This window comes from Ursus arctos, unplaced genomic scaffold (assembly GCF_023065955.2).
Source record: "Ursus arctos isolate Adak ecotype North America unplaced genomic scaffold, UrsArc2.0 scaffold_13, whole genome shotgun sequence".
Lineage (NCBI taxonomy): Eukaryota > Metazoa > Chordata > Mammalia > Carnivora > Ursidae > Ursus > Ursus arctos.
This window is the reverse complement of record NW_026622797.1, coordinates 25,506,842-25,528,654: the sequence shown is the minus strand read 5'-3', so window position 1 is coordinate 25,528,654 and position 21,813 is coordinate 25,506,842. Positions and strand designations below refer to the sequence as shown.

General features: G+C 41.6%; 1 protein-coding gene across 7 annotated transcripts in view; it reads right to left on the bottom strand.

Moving 5' to 3' along the window:
- The window catches only part of NHSL1 (NHS like 1), a 221,241-nt gene that overhangs the window by 7,640 nt on the left and 191,788 nt on the right, over nucleotides 1-21,813 (bottom strand). For 4 of the 7 annotated variants that reach the window (XM_057311012.1, XM_026504892.4, XM_026504894.4 and 1 more), the window contains exons 4-6: nucleotides 13,597-13,789; nucleotides 9,235-9,366; nucleotides 139-3,381 (exon numbers count right to left, since the gene is read on the bottom strand). In XM_057311012.1, coding sequence (XP_057166995.1) covers nucleotides 139-3,381; nucleotides 9,235-9,366; nucleotides 13,597-13,789 — 3,568 coding nt within the window. The remainder of the gene's footprint in view (nucleotides 1-138; nucleotides 3,382-9,234; nucleotides 9,367-13,596; nucleotides 13,790-21,813) is intronic. The other 3 variants (XM_057311013.1, XM_026504893.4, XM_048226027.2) reach the window with 1 other exon arrangement.

Here is a 21,813-nt window from a genome sequence, read left to right as displayed (position 1 = left end):
ATGCCAAGTTGGTAACCTAAGTGTGAGGCAGCACGGGCAGCCCACATGCTGCTGGCTTTCCCAGGAACACGCACTAGCCCTCTCTTCTGCCTCGGCTGCCTGTGGTCGGAGGGGAATGAGAAAGAAAAGCATACTCACGCCCTCCGTCCTGTAGAGACAGGCAGCTCTCCACGTTGCCTCCACCGTCTGTACTGTTCTCGGCACCTGGCTCCTCCTGCGAGGGGGCTGGCGAGACATCGGGCTGCACCATGGGGACATCGGCTTTCACTCCACCCGGGGACGCGGATCCTGCAGCTCCTCCCTCAAGGACCGGGCTGCCAGAGCCCGGCTCCTCAGCACCAGCCCTGGCTCTACAACTCTCTGTTGCTTCTCCCTGCGTGGGGCTAGGGGATGCTCCACTCACGTTCTCCGCGGGCTCCACTGTGAAATCTCTCTGCGGAGGTGGCACCACGAGGAACAGTTTGGGCTTCTTGGAAATGGGGGGTGGCTTCCTGCTGGGTGAAGGGCCGGGGGGCTCCTGGAGCGGGGTGGCCCTGGGGCCGGGCCCAGCCTCTGCCTCACCGGTGCTGCCCGGGCTGCGGCTTGCAAGGCCACGCTCGGCCGCACCGTCCTGGTGACCCTGACTCAAGCTCTTGGCAGGAGTCGGCGGCGAGCTTGTCACAGAGGCAGGCTGGCTTTCACTCTCCATTTCATTTATGCTATTTCGGGATTTCAAGAAAGCAGATGGCTTTAAATGATACTGGGGAACAACCGGAGTTAGTTTTTCCTGAGATACTTGTTCATATAACAGTGCTTGCTCGGTTCCTGAGTTCTTTTTTACGGGCCTCAACTGTACCATCTGCAATGCTTCAGTGGTTATCAGGGGCATGGGGGGTCTGCTGCCCTCCTCCTTGTTAGAAGGCTGCCGAAAGGCCTCCCGGGAGCACTCTGACTGGCCAGATTTTTTGAAAGAAGGCCTGGCATCTTTCATCCATTTGGGGTCAAGGGGTGGGGCAGGCGGGGGAGCTGAGGAGGGTACGGAAGTGGGGGGAGGCGGCAGGGAGGCAGGTGCACACAGAGTAAGGGGGCTAAGTGCCCTGGGGGGAGGAGGAAAGCACGCGCTGGTGGGGGGAGAGAAGGGAGTGAGAACTTCTGGTGGTGGAGGGGGGAAGAGGGGAGACTGAGGCAGAGAGCCGTCGGGGGAATCTACTAATGGTGGGGGAGGAGGAAGAAAAGGGGACTTGTCCACTGGACATGGTGAGGGAAGAGAAGGGGATGGAACAGCAGCAAGGGGAGAGGCCAGCACCGAATCCAGCTTCTTCATTGTCCCGCTTCCTTCCGTGGAAGTATTGGAAGACAGAGACGTGGACGATGAGGAGATGGACACTGACGATATCAGAGAGGACTTCCTTTCTGGCACCTTGGGCTTGGTCTTCCCCTTCCCGTTTGCTGGTGACGCTGATTTTAAAAACACAGGCACAGGGGTGAGTGCTGTGGGTGTATTCGACTGGCTGGAATACCCACTGGACGGAGAAGTGACTCTGTGGGACTTCTCCGGCGATGTGATCTTTGGTTTGACGGAGCCACCAGGCACTTGGGGCAACACGGTCCTGGCTCCCTCCTGGACATGGTGGACTGGCCCGTTTCCCGCCGGCACCCCGCTGCCGGCCGAGCAGCCCCCGCTGGGGTTCCCGGGGTCTTCCTGCGTGCCTGTGTAGTCAATGTAGTAACCCCAAGGGTCCGTGTACTCGGACTTGACGCTGCTTGTGTCGCTCTGCGACGGCGTGGCCCCGCACAGGGAGTAGACATTGGGGGCGGTGGCCGAGGTCATGCTGCTGCCCGCGCTCACGGTGCTCTGGCTGCGGGAGCGAGGCAGCCAGGGCTCTTCGAAGTCACTGCAGGGGCTCTGGGAGGGCGAGCTGCCGCCCTTGCCCGGGAGGTTCAGCTGCAGCGAGTGCTGGAGCGAGGCGATCAGGCTCTCGTTCAGCGCCTGCCCGTTGGACTGGATGCCCTTCTTGGGAATCCTGCGCAGGGAGTCTGTCCGAGAGGGTGGCAGAGGTGGCTTCTTCGCTTTCTTCAAAGAGATGTTTCGCGAAAGGGACTTGTCATGGTAATGTGACCGGTCCCCCTGATTTTTCTGAGCTCTCCCATCAAAAACATTGACCACACTGTGCCTGGGGTTCCCGAAGCCATCGCTACTGTACTGGCTTCCAGATCCGTGTCCCGGGCCGGGGTGCATAGCCATGTAGTAGCCATCGTGCTCCTCTGAATACAGGGACCTGGCATCTTCTTTGGTGGATGTTTGGTCCAGACTGCCGCTGCTCACGTTACTTCCGGGAGGGGAGTGGCCAGGAGTTGCCAAGTGTGCTTTCAGTGGGGATGCCTGCCCGTTACTGGAGGCACCGTATTCCCAGGGCTCTGAGCTGCCAGGCCCCGTGCCTCCTGAATGACTGGACTCGCTCTTGCCATCCACATCCTGGGCGTGCACTGGGGAGCTCAGGTTGTTTTTATAGTTATAGCTCATGGCTTGGGATCCATTCTCCCGATTTGCTGGAGTATTTAGAGAGACCTCTGAGTCACAGAGGGACAAGAGCGTGGTTGCACCGGGGGGATGGGGATCTAAGGCCTGTGAGAGAACGCCGGGGTGACCCTCCATCCAGGTACCACTGGGAGACTGATGATCCTCTTTACTAGCATGCCTGGAGAGGAGCTGGTCTCTGGATTTTACCTTTGTGTATGAAGAGGAACTGGTAATTTTACTGTCCAGCTGTCCTGAACTCTGAGCAGTGTGAATAATCATCATCTCCGAAGAGGAAGAGAGTGTGGCATTTGGGATGATGCTGGTGGAGTAGGTGGCATGAGGAGAGACCACACATGCTGGGCTGATTATATTCTCAAAATGCCTCAGCTCCTGGGACTTGGGCCTCAAAAGCATTGCGGTCCTTGAGGCACCTCCTAAACGTCCTAAGTTTTCATCTACTTGTGGGGGACCGCTCTGGTAGGGGTAAGTGCTATCCAGGTCTTCTGCAGGGCCCAAGGCACCCAGGCGTGGCTCAAGGGACTGAACACTCGCCCTCGCCCCAGAACGTGGGAGACTGTGGAAACCGGCATCACTGTTGAGTCGAGAATGGAACACAATGCCCGCAGAATCGCTCAACACAGACATGTTCCCAGAGGAGCCTGAGAAGTGGCTCATCTGAGCGGCAATGCCTTGCCCCCTCTGGGCCCTGATTCTTCTCATTGAAGGTGGTACAACTTTCACTTCCTCGGTCTGACAGCTGGAGTCCCTGGTTTCTGAGCGCTGCCCAACAGACCGATAGCTATCAAGCCTTCCTAGTGTAGAGCAGTGGTCTGGGGCGTATATTGAGTGACCAGCAATGTCATCTTGGCCAGCGCCCGATGCTGGAGATAGAGCAGAAAGAAGCTTGTTATTTAAAAATATCTTAGTTCATCACCTGTACCCTCATCCCCTTCTTACCCTGCTGTACTTAAATATATGTATTTTTTGCATTTGATCTAGTTTCTTTTCTCCTGTAGGCACCTGAGTGAGAGTTTAAATAGTCACTGAGAGCTCCTAAAGTAAAAGCCTTTATTATGAATTTCATGTACTTCTGATCTGTACTTGAAATCCTCCCATAGGTTAAATGCTACATATGGAATTTTCAGTCACTCTCTTTGAGGTCAAGGCTGAGTGCTCTGTGGAAGGGTTACTTTTCACACCACCTCCTTTTGGTAAAGATTTTGAGGTGGCCTGTCACCCACCAGGTGACTGTGCAGAGCATCTGACAAGCTGTGACCGTCTTTCCCAGAGACAGATGAATGGAGTGGTTCAATCGCAGGGCTACAGAGAGACCATTTACAAGGGATGTTGGTATAGAACGGTGTTAATTACATTAATTTTTTTATGTCAGAAGGAAAGCCTAAGAAAAAATGATTTACAGGCCCATCTGTGTTGCAAACATTTCACTACCCATCTTACACCACTGTCATCTGTCTGTCAGTGACATTCAAAATCCAATAGCAATCTGTTGTGTTCTGGTGGGGAAAAAGCAGCAGGAACTGATCCAGTGAGCATCTCCTCAAATTAGGGCTATTCATTTCTCGGAGCTTTACAACCAAACTGAGGGTAGGTATGTTTAAATTAAAAAAAAAAAAAAAAAAAGGCAGAAGAAGGCCCAGAGATGGAAATGGATGAGAAAAAAACCCTTAAGTGTAGATAACAGATTTCAAGCTACCTAGAAAGGAACAGAAGCTTTAAAAAAAAAGAAAAAAAAAATCATGAAACCAACAATTTAGCCAAAGTGGAGAGGGAGAGGGAGAGGGAGAGGGAGAGAGAGAGAAAGAGAAAGAGAAATCAATTCATGCATAGTAACCATTAGGATACATTAAATCTTGAAAAATAACAGCATAACCAGTTTTTCTCTACGTTGTTTCAAAAACTTGAAAAAAAATCTCAAGCATGGGCTTTGCTGAGCAATGCAAGCTGAGTGCCTCTCATCTGCTCATCTGGGCAAGGACACTGGTGGTGATGGGATTTCTGGGAACTCCCTCCCTACCCCGCATGAATTAACTACATGTCCCTGACTGGATAGAATAGCAAAGGATATTACAAATATGGCAGTGATGTTCTTATATGAACCACAAAGGAGATGTCATCCCCTGAGGAATAAAGTGCCTATTCCTTCACTTGTGATGATGGAGAATATTTTCATACTTCTATCTTTAGCAGAGAGCATCTATTTCCTCCCCTTACCCTCTGCCAGGCATATTCACTGAAGACAGACAGACAGACACAGGTTCTCCCTCAGAAAGAGAGGAAGTGGGCCGATGGGCAAGAGCAGGAGAAAAATCCACTTTGAGGAAAGAAAACAAAAGATGAAGTGTTTGCCACTTGGGATTTCAGATGGTGGGAAACTGACTTGTATGGCTGTATCAGTTTGTACCAGTTTGGCTCCAAATATTCTAGATACCTTATTCCATTCAACAATGGATTTTAACAGCTTTTTCTTTCAAAATTGCCGTCATTTTTGCATGAGATCAGTGGTAGATTTTGAACTGTCTGTAAGGGCGATAATGTACCGATTCTCTTAGGTAACAATTTTGAACATGAAACCATTCTATGCTTCTGAAAATGGAATTATAGCCATTTCTTCACCATCTATAGTCCAGCACAACTTTCTTATTAAAATAATGTTTTTCTGAAGACCTTTAAAAAACATGTAAAAAACAACTCACAAATCATCGATCAGAGGGACCACTTAAGTTCTATTCCCAAAACAGATCCTCTAATATTTTCACAGTACAAAAAGTGTTGCATATTACAGGACACAAATGAATGCTATCTCGACTAGAATTAAATAACAGAAACAGACTATAAAGAGGATCTGCGAACAAATACAGACCTCTGAGATGCTGCTAAAAATCTTGGTGGGATGTATCTGATTTTACTATAATATAAAGAAATAATGTATTTTTAACTTATTACATAATACTACAAGGGGATGTCCAATTTTTAAAAAACACGTGATCAATGATGACAGACATCTACAGGTTAGTTAATTTAAGGTTTAATATGTGGGTTTTTAAAAAGTTGTGTCTGGGGGCGCCTGGGTGGCACAGCGGTTGAGCGTCTGCCTTCGGCTCAGGGCGTGATCCCGGCGTTCTGGGATCGAGCCCCACATCAGGCTCCTCTGCTATGAGCCTGCTTCTTCCTCTCCCACTCCCCCCGCTTGTGTTCCCTCTCTCACCGGCTGTCTCTATCTCTGTCAAATAAATAAATAAAATCTTAAAAAAAAAAAAAGTTGTGTCTGGTCTCATGTTCTTCTTAATGTTCTCAGTACAAACTATCAATAATTATTCAGAAGGGAATTCCTTTATTTTATTTTTTAAAAAAGATTTTATTTATTTGACAGAGAGAGAGAGAAGGAGAGAGTGAGCCAAGGGGAGAGGGAGATGCAGACTCCTCACGGAGCAGGGTGCCTTCCTCAGGGCTTGATCCAGGAACCCTGTGATCAAGACCTGAACCAAAGGCAAACGCTTCACCGACAGAGCCACCCAGGTGCCCCAAGAAGGTGATTCCTTTAAATGAAGCTTTTTCTGCTGGGGGAAGAGATATTGTTCCAGGATATCCAAACTATTCCGTAGCCAAATATAATTATATAACAACAAAATGATCCTATCCGATTCTAGAAGATGAAAACTCATGATGGGTTGTTCAAATATGTTTCTATGTACATTTAAGATAGTAGGAGTATAGGAAAAATTAGAAATTTTGTCTGATTCATTTAAATGGAAGGCAACAAATTATAAGCCACAAACTGCTTGAAACAGTAAATATTATACCTTGACTTAGCACCATAACGTGGCTCACCTCTAGAGTCCACTATTTATGGATTCTGAAGTGAAATCTGCATAGAATTAAGCAGAATCAACTCTCTAATTCTGGAAGAATCTCTGGTTAGATTTTTAAAAATCCAAATCGCCAACAACTTGGGCAAGGTCTACTGGATAGCAAGTATCTTTCCTAGTGAATGTTTTCTTTTCAGATAATCACTTCTCTTTTTATCTGATTTGTCTGACTTGGCCATACTTCCCCACGTTTCATATCTAGAAAAGACTGATTTTTAAGGAAAATACTAAGTGTCTATTTTTGAGAATCATTAGTTAGGTAGTACAAAGCTTTGAAACACCAGACACTGTAAGTACAAAATATTGGGGAGAAAGGTCAAGATCAATCAGAAGTTATAAAATGAAGAAAAATATATGATCCAAATTTTCTGTTAAATGTTACTGTATTTAAATGTTATTTTCCCTTACTCTATCAATCCTTCCAACAAGCTTATCTCTACAATGACAGTTGTTTGTTTTTCTTTTCTTTTCTTTCTTTCTTTTTAAGTAGCTCTAACTTAGACACTGAGACTAGGATCCAGGTTATGTCATCGACTATGAAATGACATCAACTGTCTCCTGTTTGGCAATCACAATGCAATGATATGGAGAAAGCTGTTTTCTTTCCTCCGGCATTACTGGTGTTTCTTTGTTACATGCAAAAGAGAAATGAACATGGGCCCTGGGGAATCAATCATTGATTTAAAATTAAAATTATAGAAGACATGATTTACCTAGCTGATCAGATCATTCTAGTAAGGTCAAAGAGGCAACTGAGTTATTGGCTCCATACTGGTTGGTTCAGTAATAAAAGTGATAAAAAGTTCAATATCTCTGAGGTTCTAGAAATCGTATTTTATATATGTATATATATACATATATGTGTATGTATGTATAGAGTGGGGGGGAGACACTGAGAGAATTCCTATTGAATACTTATGTGTATGTATATCTTTACCTGGGCCAAACTATTCTTATACTCTTTGCACAAAGCCATCCCAAACTACCTATTTGGTTGTACAGCCACTAAAATGTAGACTACCTCGAAATACCAACCTTGTTATCTTACAAAGGGTCTGTCTTTAAAGTCACTCCTTTAGGTTAAAGAATGTCCCCTACAAGATCAGTGAAAATATAAATGTTACCTGGGTGCTGTAAGAAATTAGCCCATTAAGCATCTACTGAACATTAAGAGTTATGTACTAGTTTCTCACATCAGTTAGCTGTCACCTAAAAGGAGGAAAAATAATAAAGAGTCTGAAAGAATGAGATCCGGGAGCACTGGCCCAGACCTGGAAGCAGATGCAGGGGCATGAACCAAAGACAAATTTCATGAATCCTGTGGATGCAATCTTGCCTTTGTTTGTGCTAAGACCCTATGTTATGGAATAAGACGGGCACCTGTGTGTCATCTGGGTCACTGGAACTACCTAGAGCAAAAGCAAAGCATCGCTATTCTTGTCTCACTGTGGCTTCAGTCTGGAACATGGAGCATACCTACTGTAAATCTGGATGGCAGTAAGAGAGAGAATACCAGGTAAAGAAGAGTGAGCCTTCCGTCCCTACTACAAGGCATTTAAGCAGGGGCACTGGGCAAAAACACACAGGAACAAGGTCTGTAGCACTTGGAAGCTGCAAAGCCACCCCAAAATGCTGTGGCAGGTAGATCACCATAGGCAGGATGGACTCATATTGACTCAAAGACTCCTGGGCACATTCAGAAATAATTATTCTGAGTTTCTAGACTATAACCTTTAACAGTAAATACAAGTAAAAACATCAGATGAAAGTAACGGTAAGGAGGTAACTCCATAGGTTGGCTGAAGAGAAAGACGCGAATTTCAAAACAGGTAGTATTAAGTTCTCTACAATAATTATAAAAGCAGCTGTTATGTAACATACAGTAAACATATAGTACCTGGCTCCAAGCTCTTCACCTGTATAAATTCATTAAGTCCTCAAACAACTCTATTGTCTGTTAGCATCACCAACCACATTATTTGAATGAGGAAGTAGACTCAGGGAGGTAAATTAACCTGCTTGAGGCCACCCAGGGAGTAAGTGGCAGAGCTAGGGTTCAAATCCACGCAGCCTGGCGTCAGAGTGCCTGCCCCTGACCCAGTAGGCTCTGTTGCCTCTGTAGACATTTCCGATGGGCACATTAAAAACCAGAGAGAAGAAGTGAATAGAGAAACAAAGGATTATCCAAAGCATAAAGATAAGCAGAAATAATTTGGATAAGTGAATTATGAAGTAAATAACACTCTCCACTAGTCCCCCCCCAAAAGGGGAGGTATCTTTTTTCTGTTTTTATCACAGGTTGAAAAGTACTGACCAAAAACCTATGAAATTGTTTCGCTGGAAGTGTCATTAAAGCACTATCCAACACAAATGACTACTTCCTAGTGTACTGAAATTTACTAATTACCCCACACTGTTGTCTCTTTGATGACAAAACGCCACCAACATTGTCAGTATGACTAGTGAAGTCCATACTCACAATCTGAAGTCCTGGAATGAGTTTTCAGTTTTATGAAAACTTAAGATCTAAATGAAAGGGAAATTTCATTGTGGAAATACCCAATGTGCCAGGCTCACAGGGATGAGGACATTACTGTACATTTCCATCATCCCAGTTAACAGTTTTCATGTAAGCTCTTCCTGTTACCTTCTTACCGAAATTCAACAAATCATCTACATGGGATGTTAAGACCTGCACCCAGTGCCTCACTCAGGAGAGAAGCTGTCCCTCTGGGGACACCAAACGGCTATCAGAATGTATTGATCTCATAAGCACCACGATGAGGTTAGCGTTGTAATGCTGAGCAGTAATGAGGGGCAACGGAATACAGTTCTGATGAGCCATACCTAGCTCCTTCTGTATGTTGTCAGGGATTCCTGTAATAGTCTTTCTCCTTTTGACTTTCTTCGGTCGTCTTACCAGAGTGTCTGTGTAAATTAGAGACCGCCGAAGGCTGGCCTGGCGATCGAAATTCTCCCCTAATATAGAGTAGTAGAAACAAGCAAAGCAATGTTATTTTCAAGCAAGCCGACACCATGCACTTTCTTCCAAAAGCTTGTTGTAAAATGATAAGAAGGTATTAATAATGATGTTAGCCAGTCATATGTTGATGAATGACGCTGAAGGACAAAAAAAAAAAAAAGGAAGGAAAGCACATTATCATCATAAGGCTATTGTTTTCATTTCCAGGTGTGTGTCCTTCCAAAGGAAACACCCTGATCTCATTTGCAAAAAGCGCTGGGGTAACAAGTGCAAATCTGTTAATAACACACTTCAAGAGTGATTCTGTGTTATTTAAAAAATGGGTCATTTTGGAAGTGTTTTACATAGGCCCTCTGGTCACCGAAATCACTCTTTACATCAGCGTACATGAGACGGCAATGGGCATATTGGGTTCATTCGGTTATCTCTAGAGAATAATATAATGTCTTCTCCTCTGTGAGGATACAAATAACTTAATCAAGGATTCTTGGATGAAGAGCTTTTTCTTTCAGTCAGGGAGGCTGACAATTTGGACAGGCTGTGGTACTGCTATGGTGTGAGATACAAACTATCATGACCAATAAAACGCCTTATAATGATAAAGTACTTTGACCACAATGAGACCCAGTAGCACTGCTGTTGTTAAAGCTGAGTTGCTTTCTCTCTGTTTCATAATCACCTTTTACAACTGATCTTAATTCAGACATTTCTAGTGATTTTTGCAATCAAACCTAGAATGCCACGTCCACCAGACTTTTTTTAAATCTCTACATTGTGAGCTTGTGTGATTAACAAACCAATGGGAAACCATAAAATAATACAGTATCAGTTACTGATTGGTCTGCTTTAAATTACTAGCCAGTTTAATTAAAGAAAGTTTTATAGTACTGTATTTATTAAGTGGCTATTCTCCTCAAAAAATATTTTAAAAATATATACATAACGCAAATTATATACTTCCATCATTCTTATGTTGAAAAAAAAAAGTATAAAAACATTCACTCTTTTTAGCAATATTGACACACATTCAAAGTGGGTATGTTGTAAACAGTGTACCCTCTATTTAAATAGGAATAAACTGCAAATAGAAACTCATCTAATCTAAACAGAAGATAAAAGGCCTGAATGATCAAATCACATTTCACCTATGAAGCAACAAACTTAAATAAATGCTGACAACTTTGAAAATGCTGGCAACTTTGTTCCTAATGGAGAAAACCAGAAATGATGGAGAGAAGACAGTGAGACACAGAAGGTGCCATCCCTGCGCTAAATGCATCACTATGGGCAACAGCATATATGGTGCTTGTGAGGGCAGGTCATGACTTCAATGGTCCATTAGTTCCTGCAGCGGAGGAAAACAACTCCCTTACATCAAGGCATTAAGAACAGACAAAACACTGATAGTTACATTTACTCTCTAGTTCTGCTTCCTAAAAAAAAAAACGAAAGATAAACCACCAGAACTCCAAGGATATTAAGAAACAAACCATGAGAACGGACATCTAAGACATACGCCGTTAAAGGCACCAAACCCTCCATCTTGGATCATGACCCTCCTGGTGGACTGAACATTTCCTGAGGGCAGGTGCCATGATTCACATACCTTAGCACCGCCTGTGTCACTCAGTTCGATGCCTGACACAATGCAGGTATTTAATAAATACCTGATGAGAGGAACTGAATCACTCCCATTCATTGAAAAACAGCCTTAGTCATGGTTACTACTTAGAAATAAACTTAGCTAACTCAGACATCAGTACAAAGCCAGTTTGTCAAAACCGTTGAAGCGTGTTTACCCACTCTATTTATCTTCCATCTTCCAGGTGGAAGACTTGTTATCCCACATGGCAGAAGGTGAAACCTACGCATACATACATTTCACTTGAAACATTTTTCTCTCTTCAAATCCTAGAACATGATGAGCCCCTACAGGACGATGACTAAAGGGACTAAATTGATTTTCAAGCTGGCAGCTTATTGTGCTAATGGTCTACCTCTATGCCTGGCTGGCTTCACTCTGGATGTCAAACAGTATATTTATCGACATTTTTTCTCCCCGCTGAGCCTGACTGAAAATCAAACTAGAGGGTCAATGTTCATCCAAATAAATGAGCATATGACAATTCCTTATGGAAAGCTACATTTTAGTCTCAAAAGTCTTCTAGGGCTTCAGAAATACAACATTTAAAGAGCAGGAAGCTGTATAGCCTATGTCAATTTGACTGCTAAAGTGAAAAATTTAAATGTAATGCTTTGTATCAGAATATTAGAAAAATCATCTCTTTATGAAATAGATATATATGTATGTTCACACACGGATCCAGAAGATGAATCAATAAATATGTAATTAGGTACTGTATTTAATTATTACATTTCCGACAGTGTTAATCACTCAAAAGTAAATTGCATTTTGACATAACTCATATTGCTCACTTCTTTAGTGTCATTCACCTTTCTTATGTGGTGTTTGAAGGACTCCTTTTAGACTCTATGTAATTCATATCCACTTAGTCATCAACAGGAGAGAATTACAGCTCAAAGAAATGGCACTGTCCACCGTTGTAACAATGCATTTCATTGCAAGTAATTCTTTATTCCTGAAGCTACAGTTACTCTGTTTTAAATTTCCTAATCTCAGGATAATGCATTTATCCTAATTTCATCAAGGACTGTCATATCTCATAGCACAATCTTCTTATCTTCTAATACTACTTCTGAGACATTTAATCATATATAATATAATTATGTTTCTGCTGCATTTAATCAATCCAATAAGGTAATGCATTTTCTTACAGAAAATATGTGTCCACATATTCCATCAAGCAATAAACACACTTTATGCTGAAACACAGCGACTTATAAAAATAATCTTAAAATACATGACTTAGGTGCCTGAGAATCACATTCGGGAAGATCAACAATGTTATTTACAAAGAAAATGGAATAAAATACTATACTATTCCTTTAGGCTTAAGTACAATAAACATGGAAAAATGTATATGGAATTTAAAATAATCCATGCACTTATTTACTATATTTCTCTGGAATACAAAATAGATGTCATTTTTATTCTAAATGGAATTTTTAAACAGCTGTAAGGTTTTTAAAAAATCTTCAGTAACTATCAAAATGTAAAAACCTTTCTAACAGCAGTCGACAGCAGTAGCTTCAGAAGTACAGCAAGGGTGCTGTGGGTTTTCAACCTAACTTTTTATGAAAATTCACCCTTATTGGTCACCTGATTTTTTTAGGTTCTGGCCCTATCAGCCATGCTTTGTATGGGCTAATTATCAATGATGATTATCAATAATCTGTTTCTCTTGAACACCCTGTCCAATGTTAATTCTTAACATACCTGTTTTAGACTTGGTAACCCCCCCAAACCACTGACCTGTCTTCTTTGCGAGCTCTGCAACTGATAAAGCAGGAAAATTCTGACTTCTAGTCTTTTAACAACTCCTCTAAGTTTGTCAAATCCTGCGTTTGAGCTTTACATGCCTCGTTATTTGTCCCCTTAAATACCACCGATGATTAAAATCTGAGCATAATATTCTAAAAGAACTTGAATTTCATGTTTGGCAATATTCATATTCCAACTTAATATAACGTATTCTAAAAAGTTTATATTCGGAAGTGATTTTATTTGAATATTGTAGAATTCAAATATATGGGGATCAAAATATAATTTTACCATCCTATTAACTTTAAAACGATATTTCTGTAATTTTTATTGCTAATTCACTTGCTATTTTAAGGATTTTTCCCTTTTCTACTTGAGAAGACAAAAAGGTAAGAAAACCTATCATTTAGAAATATCACAAAATGTTATTTCTTCATTTCCATATATACTACATAAAATAGTCCTTTAGAAGGAAAACATGTCATTGTTTTCTTACCCAGAACCATGTTTAGAAGATGATCTCAAATAAAATATTTAAAATAAGATATTTTAAGTAATTCAATGAAAAAAAAAAGCCACACACTTTTGATGAATTCCATGATATCAACCTTCGGTAACACACTGCTGTAACAAGCGAGAAATATTTCATATGCACGCACATATGTAAGTTTTAGTAGTCCCTTCATTAATCAAAGAGCAGGAAGCCAGAATATAGCTATTTACCTTTTAATGTATAAATGAGACACTAAGAGCATATAACAAACAAAAGCCACAGTCATTCTCCCAAGTGCGTTTAGAAACCTATCCGCATAGCAAAGCTTACCAGTTATGTTAATGGGAACCACATCAGCCTGGACTGTTTGGGCTTGCTGCCGCATCTTCTCTTCTGGTGTTGGCAAGGGAAGTGACTTGGTCCAATTTGTTTGAGTATTAAGGTCAGAGAAGTCACCTGAGATTGGCGTTTTAGGTCTCCTGATGGAAATAAGTCTTTCTTCTTCTGATGAAGAAACAGAACACTGCAGGGAAAAAAGGAAGAAGATGCTATAGTGTGTAAACAGCCGGCAGAAACATTTAAAAATACCTTATTTTTAAAAAATTTTTAAACTGATTTAAAGTAGCAAACAAAAAAAAAAAAGGTCACATTTAAGAACGAAGCAATGGTTTGCAAGAAAACTGCCCATCACCCTGAGCATGACCAGTTACACGTACGATTCCCACAGTGGCCTCAGTCTGGAAACCGTGAGGACTGCAAAAGGTTTTGCTGACCCACAATATCTTTTCAGTTCTTCCTGCTTTTCCTGTATTTACTATGGTCAGAAAGCTTGCAGATTTAGTTTACCACGAGAAGCCTAGAGAATCATCATGGCTGTGGCCATCAGTTTCCATTTTTATTAACACTGTATTTGTTCACAGTAATTTCTAGCCTCAACCTTATTCCTTTTAGGCACTGACCTCAAGGAATATTTCTGAAATGATAAAGCTATTGTTGCTCAACTATGTGTGCTCTTCTGAACCATTTATATGAAAAAAATCAGTGTGAAATTGTTAAATTCCAAGAAGCTGATTGAAGCTCTCTGCTCTGAGCCTTATCAGAATTCCACGAAAACATTTCTGGTGGTGTCTGTTTCGAGACAGATTAACATCCTAACTGGGGAGCCCTTCTGCAATACCTTTCTTCCCATACCATCTTAAAAAGCATAAGCAAGAAAGCTGTTCTGGCAAGCACTTTATGATGGACTTCACTGTGGCTGCTGGGCAGCCGGCTCTTAGATGAAGAAGCTCCAAGAACTCAAAAGAAATACAATGTGCTCACAAACAACAACGATGACCAAATAAGGGTAACTGGCTTTTGCTGGGAAATGGCAGTTTATAACAAACAATGAACGTCTAAGAATTGCTCTTCGTGTTGAAGGCATTTCAACTAACTTCTCTACCTATGGAAATAAGGCATTTAAGAGAGTTTACCAAGGGAGTACCTGTGTCACCAGCACCCAAGTCAGTTCAACACTCCCTTCCCCAGACCACACAGCCCCAAGCAAGGGTTACTACCCTCCTGACTTCTAACACCATAGCTTTGTTGGCCTCTACCTGACCAAAGGGAATCATGGTGCACATTCCCTTTGGTAACTTACTTCTTTCATTCAACATTATGTTTGTGAGGATTCATCTATCTGTAAAAAGCAGGCATTAATACCTTTCTGGATTTAATGCAAATTTCTAAGAGGACACTGGTAAGAAATTTACAGAAATACATCAGTTAGAAATTTCAATCACTTAGAAGAACACCATCATCACTGTTTATTGCTACTGGATTCACCTTATTGCAAAATATCTGTATGTATTCTGTAACCACCAGGCCCCCACAATCTGAAAAAGACTATGGAAGAGCCAACAAGAAGAGTTTGCTGTTGGGGACAGGGTCTAGACTAAGAAACCAAAGACTGGAGTCTATTCATTTTATACCTGCCAGTCAAGTGACTTCCAGGCTGCTCCTGAACCCTAAAGTTTCCTTTGCTGTAAAATGGGATTATACGTTTACCTCCTGAATCCCCCCAAAGAGCTACTTTTAAGACCTCATGAAATGGTATCTGTGAGCGTGTCTATGACAAATATTATGGAAATGAAGGTGATGGTCATAAAATGTGACTTTAGGAAAGCAAAATCATGAATTGACAAGTACCCAGTTTTTTGCTTTTATTGCAAAAACACTACCAATAATAAAAGTAGTGGGGAAATAAATAATATAAAATAATATTAATTTAAACACCTCTATTTTTGACTTCATATTCTTGATACATAAAATATGTAAAGTGATATTCTAGTTTCTTTCCCACCAAAGGAAAATGTGAAATAATGTTTGTAATTAAACTGACAAATAAATATACTCAACTTATGATGGGCATATGTTACTGACATCTGATTATGATACTAAATTACACCATATCCATTCATGTTTGATCCACTTCTGGGAAAATTGTTACAACTCCTACAGATCCTTGAAAGACCATCAAGGGAATTTGGGGGTCAGCAGCAGCGGCTAAGCCCAGTGATATAAATAAGTTATTTCCAGCCTTTTTGCTCTTATAACACTCTTGTTAAATTTTAGACTTATATATTCTCTACCCTTAAGATGCAGACCCACACACACTAACATATGCACACACAAGTAAATTACAACTGATTTTATATGAGAATTTCATGACAGTTTCAGGACATCGAAGATTGAATCTCAACCTAGTAAATGAGGTTACTCCAATTTTCTGATGTACACAGAGAAATAATTTTTCAGGTAATCCTGAAATACGGCACAAGCTTTGAAAGGCACAGGAAGCACATCCTAACGAAACAGGTTTAACAGCAAGAAAAGTAAGCTGCAGCTTGATGGAGAATAAATAGCACGGTGACATCCTGAAGAGAGGGTTCCCTTGTCCATGTGACGTCTGCCAAGGGAGATGGTGAAGCGCTGTTCCACAGTCCGTGGGCCTCTCAATGGTGCTCATCAGCCCTAGTAACCTACTTTGCTTTTAGTTGGCTGATAGCGTCAGGACTGATAACTTATCACAATGAAAGCGTACTTCAGTTTAGCCTGTTGCCATGGAATAACCACCAGGGACAGACAGCTCCAGTGTGACAACTTTCAAAGGTCATCTGTTCTATAAAATGCTCCCTTCATTTGCAAAAAAATTCCCCAAGCACGGCACGGAATAGAGTGATACACAAATGTGACTATTATGCAGTGCTGCAACTTTTGAAAGAAAAATTAAAACCAGGACAGTTATGACTTCCAGAACCACCTGACTCCTCTCTCTCCTAGTATTTATAAACACAGCAAGGGGCACAGGAAAAGCCTCCTGCATCTCAGTGGTGTAACGCATCATAATTACTCCAGTAAGATGGATATTTTAATGGTCTGGATTATTACGTTAGCCTCTTAACTGGTCTCCATGCTTCTGTTTACGCTGAATACCCCCCTGCTCCAACAGCCTACTTCTCAACACAGAGGCCAGAGGGGACCCTTTTAAAACTTAAGTTGGGGCGCCTGGGTGGCTGAGTCGTTAAGCATCTGCCTTCGGCCCAGGGCGTGATCCCAGGGTCCCGGGATTGAGCCCCACATCGGGCTCCCTGCTCAGCGGGAGGCCTGCTTCTCCCTCTCCTACTCTCCCTCCTTGTGTTCCCTCTCTCGCTGGCTGGCTCTCTCTGTCAAATAAATAAATAAGATCTTTAAAAAAAAAAAACAAACCTTAAGTCAGATCACGTTGCTTCTCTGCTCAACCCCTCCAACACCGTTACTATGACCGACAAGGCCCTACGTGCTCTGCCAGTGGCCCACTGCTAACTTTGACTTCATTTCCTACTATTCTATTCCTTATTTTACTCGTCACACCACCCTTTCCATGCACTTTCTTGCACATCATGCACACTCCTGCCCCAGGAACTTTGTAATTACTGCTCCCATTGGCTGACATGCTATTCCCTTAAATTTACACCCTATTTTTCTTTGGGTGTTTACTCAGGAGTCCCCTTCTTGTTGTCTTACCTGTTCAGCATCCCTAACATTTTAACTCCTCCCCAATAGTTTGTATCTCCCCTCTCTGCTTTTTCTCTTTAGTATGAATCACTAGTATACATATATTTTAGTTATTTATCTTGTTTATCTCTTCCCTGAGAACTTAAGTTCCAGGAAGCTTTAAATCAGAATTGCATGGAGAACTCTTGCAGAATTTTGGCTATAAAAGGGTCACCATTTAATAACTGATTGTTACACGCCTCACTCTGGGTTGCAGACTTAAAAGAAATTCGTACCTCATTTTCATCTTTATAGCATGAGCCTTATTTTATAAGTAAGGAAATGGAGTAAAGTAGGTTTACTTTTGGGAAGTATACAAGTAGACAACCGGGATTAGAACCCAGACTTGACCCCAGAGTCTCTACTGTTAAACAGCGTAAAATATGGGGCGCCTGGCAGCCTCAGTCGTTAAGTGTCTGCCTTCGGCTCAGGGCATGATCCCGGCGTTATGGGACCAAGCCCCACATCGGGCTCCTCTGCTGGGAGCCTGCTTCGTCCTCTCCCACTTCCCCTGCTTGTGTTCCCTCTCTTGCTGGCTGTCTCTCTGTCAAATAAATAAATAAAATCTTAAAAAATAATAAAATAAACAGCATAAAAAAACAACTTGGAAATACTTGCATCAATTACTAGGTTGTCTGATCTAAAGATAAAAATCTCCATTTATATCTCTTATTCAAGAACAGACCTTTTGAAAAATCTATAAAAGCCAGAAGTGTGGTGTAATAGAAGGAGCACGATACCCTGGAGTATCAGCATCCTGGCTCTATCATTTACTAGTTATAGGTTTTGAGCAACTCGAGCTCCCTGTGCTCGGGTAAGAACAACTCAAATAGCTTCACCATGCTTCATATTAATGGAATCCCTCAATGTGGAGTGAATTACTTTTTTAAACATTGAGTTTAATGTTGCCTTGCTTTCAGAACTTAAATGCAGTTTTTAAACCTATTATTGGTCAATAATGTTCACCAATACCTCAAATCTTAGTCCTGGAAGTAATGGAGAGTCACAAAGAAACAAGAAACCACAATTCTTTGCACCAAGAAACCACAATTCCTTGCGCCAAAATACTTAATTTAGAAAGGGAAGTCACTGGCCACACCAGCAGTGTTTTTGTAGATTTTGGATGCTGCAGACCTGCGTTTCAGAGACTACTAGGTGCTGTCTGGAAATCAGACAAGCTCCCACCAGATGGACAGTGGAGCCTGAAATATGGTCTCTCTGGCAGTTGGCCAAGTTATCAAAAAATGGGCTTAACTGTGAATCGCAGAATAGCCCAGGCTTTTCGTTGTTGTTGTTGTTAAGTCTGCTATGCTCTTAGAAATTGGAACTACAACCAGAGCTAAATTTAAATCTCATTTAGCAATTATTACATGAAAATACAGAACAGATGAAACTATACAGAGCATTATTTAAGAAGATATCAATATATACTCTACTCCATTTTGCAGGAAACTTACTCAGTCTTTGGTGTTTTTCTTCCCAGAATTAAATTTTTCTTTACTCTTGGTTTTCAAGATTTTAGATGGTTTTATAAGGTGTCAAAACTTCTGCAGTGTTTTTTTGGCTATATGCTTCTTCTACCTTCAATGTATTTAGACACAAACAATCCTAACTTAATTCTGTTCTCTCCTATTTCTCTTTCCCCTTTTGGACCCAACGACAACCAAAAAAGCAGGGATGGTAGACATGGATCCATACAGAAGCACAGTTCATGGTTCATCCAGCAACTCCATGATGGATGGAGTAACCATATCAAATAACTTTATTCCTTTTCTCCCCATCAGTGTATTAGTCCATTTACCACAGAGCCAGCCCCTTTATCACTACTACCTACTGAATTAAAATGCTGTGGATTTAAACTATTGCATTAAGTGATCTTTTCCTAACAAAATACTTAATTAGAACATAAATGTTTAAAATGATGCAGTATTTGTTTTTAATAGTCTTTTAATTTTCATAAATGATATATACAAAGTATATAACATAACATAATGAATACATCAGAACTTACTACCTAACCCATGACTTACATAAAATATTACCAATAACTGCCATCTACCTCCAGGCTCCTCCCTGCACCCCCAAGGAAACCTCTCTCCTGAACTGTGCATTAGGCACTCCCTTACTTTTCGCTATGTGTGTACAAATATGTGTACATTACATATTTATATTTGCTTACTTTTATAAAAACGGTTTCATTCTCTGTGTTGTGTTCTTATGTTTCCAAGACACACCCCTGTTTTTGTGTGAGCCTACAATTCATTCATTTTATGGGCACTCATTCCATTCTGATACCATATTTATGTATTCACTCTTTTACTGATGGATAATTGGGTTGTAAAAGATCTCTGTCTGTTATCTCAACCACTCACAACTCCGGAAAGAGGGCAGTGAGGATGAGCAGGCTCAATTCCCCCATATACTCATTGTTGGAGGGAAAAACAGGAGCTCTGGAGCCACAGATCCGGATTTGAATTCCGGCTCACTCTGAAGGATGCTGAGGGTGTTCACTGTCATGACTGTGGTGATGGGCTCATGTGTGTACACGTATGTCAAAACTTATTAAATTGTGTAATTTAAATATGTGTATTTATTTTATGTAAATTATATCTCAATAACACTGCTTTAAAACAGAGAGATTTCAGTTTTGGTATTTTAAAACTATGTGATCTGAAGCAAATGATATAATCTCTCCAAAATACAGTTTCTTCATCTGTGATATGCGCACAATCCAAGCTAGCGCTCATGGTTCCAGTTAAGTACTAAGTAGATTCACAGAGAGCATTAAACCTAGTCTCTGGCTCCTGAACTATTCTGCATGCTGGTGCGTGATTCTGTACTGGGAGATGACAGAGAGATCAACAAGACAGGGATGCTGTGTCCCCATTCAGAGGGGAAGGCAGATGTGAATAGAGCCTTATTCCAGTGTAATGGGATGTTTACAACAAGAGAAACTGGGACAAGTTACTACAGACACCCTCACTGGTTTGAATGTACCAAGGCCTGGAAAAATGACAATCCCCAAACTTTCATTCTTGCTTGCAAGATACAGAGTAACAAGGTATCCGAAATTGTAGATTTCTGAACACATGGAGTTAGCATAGACTCCTCTGTGTTCCCACTATGCCCTGAAATTACTCACAGAGAGACCCAGTACAAATGACTGCATCTAGAGGCATCATAAGTGTTTTCTAGACCATAAGCCACCTGAGGCCAGGCACTATGTCTATATACTGAGACCAAGTAGCACCTAAATGGTTTTTGAAAAAACCAAAAAACCAAGAATCATGAATGAATGAATACCAGACAAGTCAACAGTGGAATGAAAAATGACTGTAGCAGGCATAATGAGAAGGCATTTGGTTAATTTAGTAACTTCGCCCTTTTATTTCACCCGCATGGTGCAAGGAAAAGAAAATGGAGTACAAAGTGAGAGGCCGCGCATTCACGTCCTCCCTGACGCACTCTAGCCACGTGTTCTTAGGAAAGTAATTTCATTAATTCTGAGTCTCTGATTCCAGATCATTAAAATGATAGTAATGGGGGTGCCTGGGTGGCTCAGTCGGTTAAGTGTCTGCCTTTGGCTCAGGTCATGATCTCAGGGTCCTGGGACTGAGCCCTGCATCGGGCGCTCTGCTCAACAGGGAGCCTGCTTCTCCCTCTGTCTACCACTCTGCCTACTTGTGCTCTGTCAAACAGATAAATAAAATCTTTTTAAAAAATTAAAAAATGATAGTAATGATTATGAAAATACTTCTTTCATAGGAGTTCCCATGGAAAAGGAGATGTAACGTGGGAAAAAATTTGGAAGCTGCTCGAAAGTGTTCTACCATTATTGTAAAGTTAGTACTAATATGACCGCTAGTAGCTCTACCTGGCGATAACCTACAAGACACAACTACCAGAAGTGTTTTAGTAGTTGCTGAAACCTCTCAAATTCATTGCTTTAGGCAGGAAATTCTAAGTGGGTGGAATAAGAGACTTAGGATGACAGAGAGAGTGGCGAAATTTCACTGTCCATGGAGTCATGTTCTTTACAGTCTGGTTTGAAAAACCAAGCAGTTTAATAATACTGTACTAAACATTACTTGAGAATATTCTGTGTGCCAGGCACCACACAAAGAATTTCATAAACACTAATTCATTTCAACCTCACCACATCCCTCTCCAAGGTAGATAAGGTAGCCATGTAATTTACTATCAAAACCAGAACTCCTTTGAAAGTGAAAGGGGGTGCTCTGAATAATTACACAGAACAGCAGCTGTAAACCAGGGCTGTCCTGAGCAAACCAGAACACGGGGCTTATAACTCTTTATAGTGTGGAAACTGAAGCTCATGGAAAGACAATTTATGCAAGACCACTCAGCTTCAACAGGTGGAAAAGCTGCCCCAAACTGGTGTTCTCAAGCATCATGTGATATAAGCCTCCGAAGTGTGCAATTACACAGCAAGGCTCCTGTCCTTTTATCTTC